The sequence below is a fragment of the Globicephala melas genome, chromosome 12, assembly GCF_963455315.2.
Source record: "Globicephala melas chromosome 12, mGloMel1.2, whole genome shotgun sequence".
NCBI classification, from domain to species: Eukaryota; Metazoa; Chordata; class Mammalia; order Artiodactyla; family Delphinidae; genus Globicephala; species Globicephala melas.
Genome location: NC_083325.1, coordinates 26,678,214 through 26,680,522, shown reverse-complemented (window position 1 = coordinate 26,680,522; position 2,309 = coordinate 26,678,214). Strand labels below are relative to the sequence as shown.

Sequence of the window (2,309 nt, the reverse complement as noted above, 5' to 3'; positions counted from 1 at the left end):
AGAAGAACCCCAAAGTTAGCAGAAGGAAAGAAATCATAAAGATCAGATCAGAAATAAATGAAAAAGAAATGAAGGATAGCAAAGATCAATAAAACTAAAGCTGGTTCTTTGGGAAGATAAACCAAATTGATAAACCATTAGCCAGACTCATCAAGAAAAAAATGGAGAAGACTCAAATCAATAGAATTAGAAATGAAAAAGGAGAAGTAACAACTGACACTACAGAAACACAAAGGATCATGAGAGATTACTACTAGCAACTCTATGCCAATAAAATGGACAACCTGGAAGAAATGGACAAATTCTTAGAAATGCACAACCTGACAAGACTGAATCAGGAAAAAATAGAAAATATGAACAGACCAATCACAAGCACTGAAATTGAAACTGTGATTAAAAATCTTCCAACAGCCGTGCTGATAGCGCTGTCGAAAACATGGTGAACGTTCCTAAAACCCGCCGGACTTTTTGTAAGAAGTGTGGCAAGCACCAACCCCACAAAGTGACACAGTACAAGAAGGGCAAGGATTCTCTGTATACCCAGGGAAAGCGGCGTTATGACAGAAAGAAGAGTGGCTATGGTGGGCGGACTAAGCCGATTTTCCGGAAAAAGGCTAAAACTACAAAGAAGATTGTGCTGAGGCTTGAATGTGTTGAACCTAACTGCAGATTTAAGAAAATGCTGGCTATTAAGAGATGCAAGCATTTTGAGCTGGGAGGAGATAAGAAGAGAAAGGGCCAAGTGATCCAGTTCTGAGCTTCATATTTTGTTTTGTTATGAAGGCAATAAACATTTGAGATTGTTAAAAAAAAAAAAATCTTCCAACAAACAAAAGCCCAGGACCAGATGGCTTCACAGGCGAATTCTATCAAACATTTAGAGAAGAGCTAACACCTATCCTTCTCAAACTCTTCCAAAATATAGCAGAGGGAGGAACACTCCCAAACTCATTCTACGAGGCCACCATCACCCTGATATCAAAACCAGACAAGGATGTCACAAAGAAAGAAAACTACAGGCCAATATCACTGATGAACATAGATGCAAAAATCCTCAACAAAATACTAGCAAACAGAATCCAACAGCACATTAAACGGATCATACACCATGATCAAGTGGGGTTTATTCCAGGAATGCAAGGATTCTTCAATATATGCAAATCAATCTACGTGATACACCATATTAATAAACTGAAGGAGAAAAACCATGTGATCATCTCAATAGAAGCTTTCGACAAAATTCAACACCTATTTATGATAAAAACTCTCCAGAAAGTAGGCATAGGGGGAACTTTCCTCCACATAATAAAGGCCATATATGACAAACCCACAGCCAACATCGTCCACGATGGTGAAAAGCTGAAAGCATTTCCTCTAAGATCAGGAACATGACAAGGTTGCCCACTCTCACCGCTCTTATTCAACATAGTTTTGGAAGTTTTAGCCACAGCAATCAGAGAAGGAAAAGAAATAAAAGCTATCCAAATCGGAAAAGAAGAAGTAAAGCTGTCACTGTTTGCAGATGACATGATACTATACATAGAGAATCCTAAAGATGCTACCAGAAAACTACTAGAGCTAATCAATGAATTTGGTAAAGTATCAGGATAGAAAATTAATGAACAGAAATCTCTGGCATTCCTATACACTAATGATGAAAAATCTGAAAGTGAAATCAAGAAAACACTCCCGTTTACCATTGCAACAAAAAGAATAAAATATCTAGGAATTAACCTACCTAAGGAGACAAAAGACCTGTATGCAGAAAATTATAAGACGCTGATGAAAGAAATTAAAGGTGATACAAATAGATGGACAGATATACCATGCTCTTGGGTTGGAAGAATCAACATTGTGAAAATGACTCTACTACCCAAAGCAATCTACAGATTCAATGCAATCCCTATCAAACTATCACTGGCATTTTTCACAGAACTAGAACAAAAAAATTTCACAATTTGTATGGAAACACAAAAGACTCCGAATGGCCAAAGTAATCTTGAGAACGAAAAATGGAACTGGAGGATTCAGGCTCCCTGACTTCAGACTATACTTCAAGGCTACAGTAATCAAGACACTATGGTACTGGCACAAAAACAGAAAGATAGATCAATGGAACAGGATAGAAAGCCCAGACATAAACCCACATACATATGGTCACCTTATCTTTGATAAAGGAGGCAGGAATGTACAGTGGAGAAAGGACAGCCTCTTCAATAAGTGGTGCTGGGAAAACTGGACAGGTACATGTAAAAGTATGAGATTAGATCACTCCCTAACACCAAACACAAAAATAGGCTCAAAATGGA

The 2,309-nt window shown here is 37.8% G+C and overlaps 1 protein-coding gene across 1 annotated transcript; it reads left to right on the top strand.

The window, feature by feature from the left end:
* The first annotated feature begins 419 nt into the window (after positions 1-419).
* LOC115864211 (large ribosomal subunit protein eL42-like) lies at positions 420-805 on the top strand. The gene has a single exon (XM_030877732.2). It carries the CDS (start codon positions 437-439, stop codon positions 755-757), a length of 321 nt encoding a protein of 106 aa, XP_030733592.1. The 5' UTR covers positions 420-436; the 3' UTR covers positions 758-805.
* Positions 806-2,309: the final 1,504 nt, after the last annotated feature.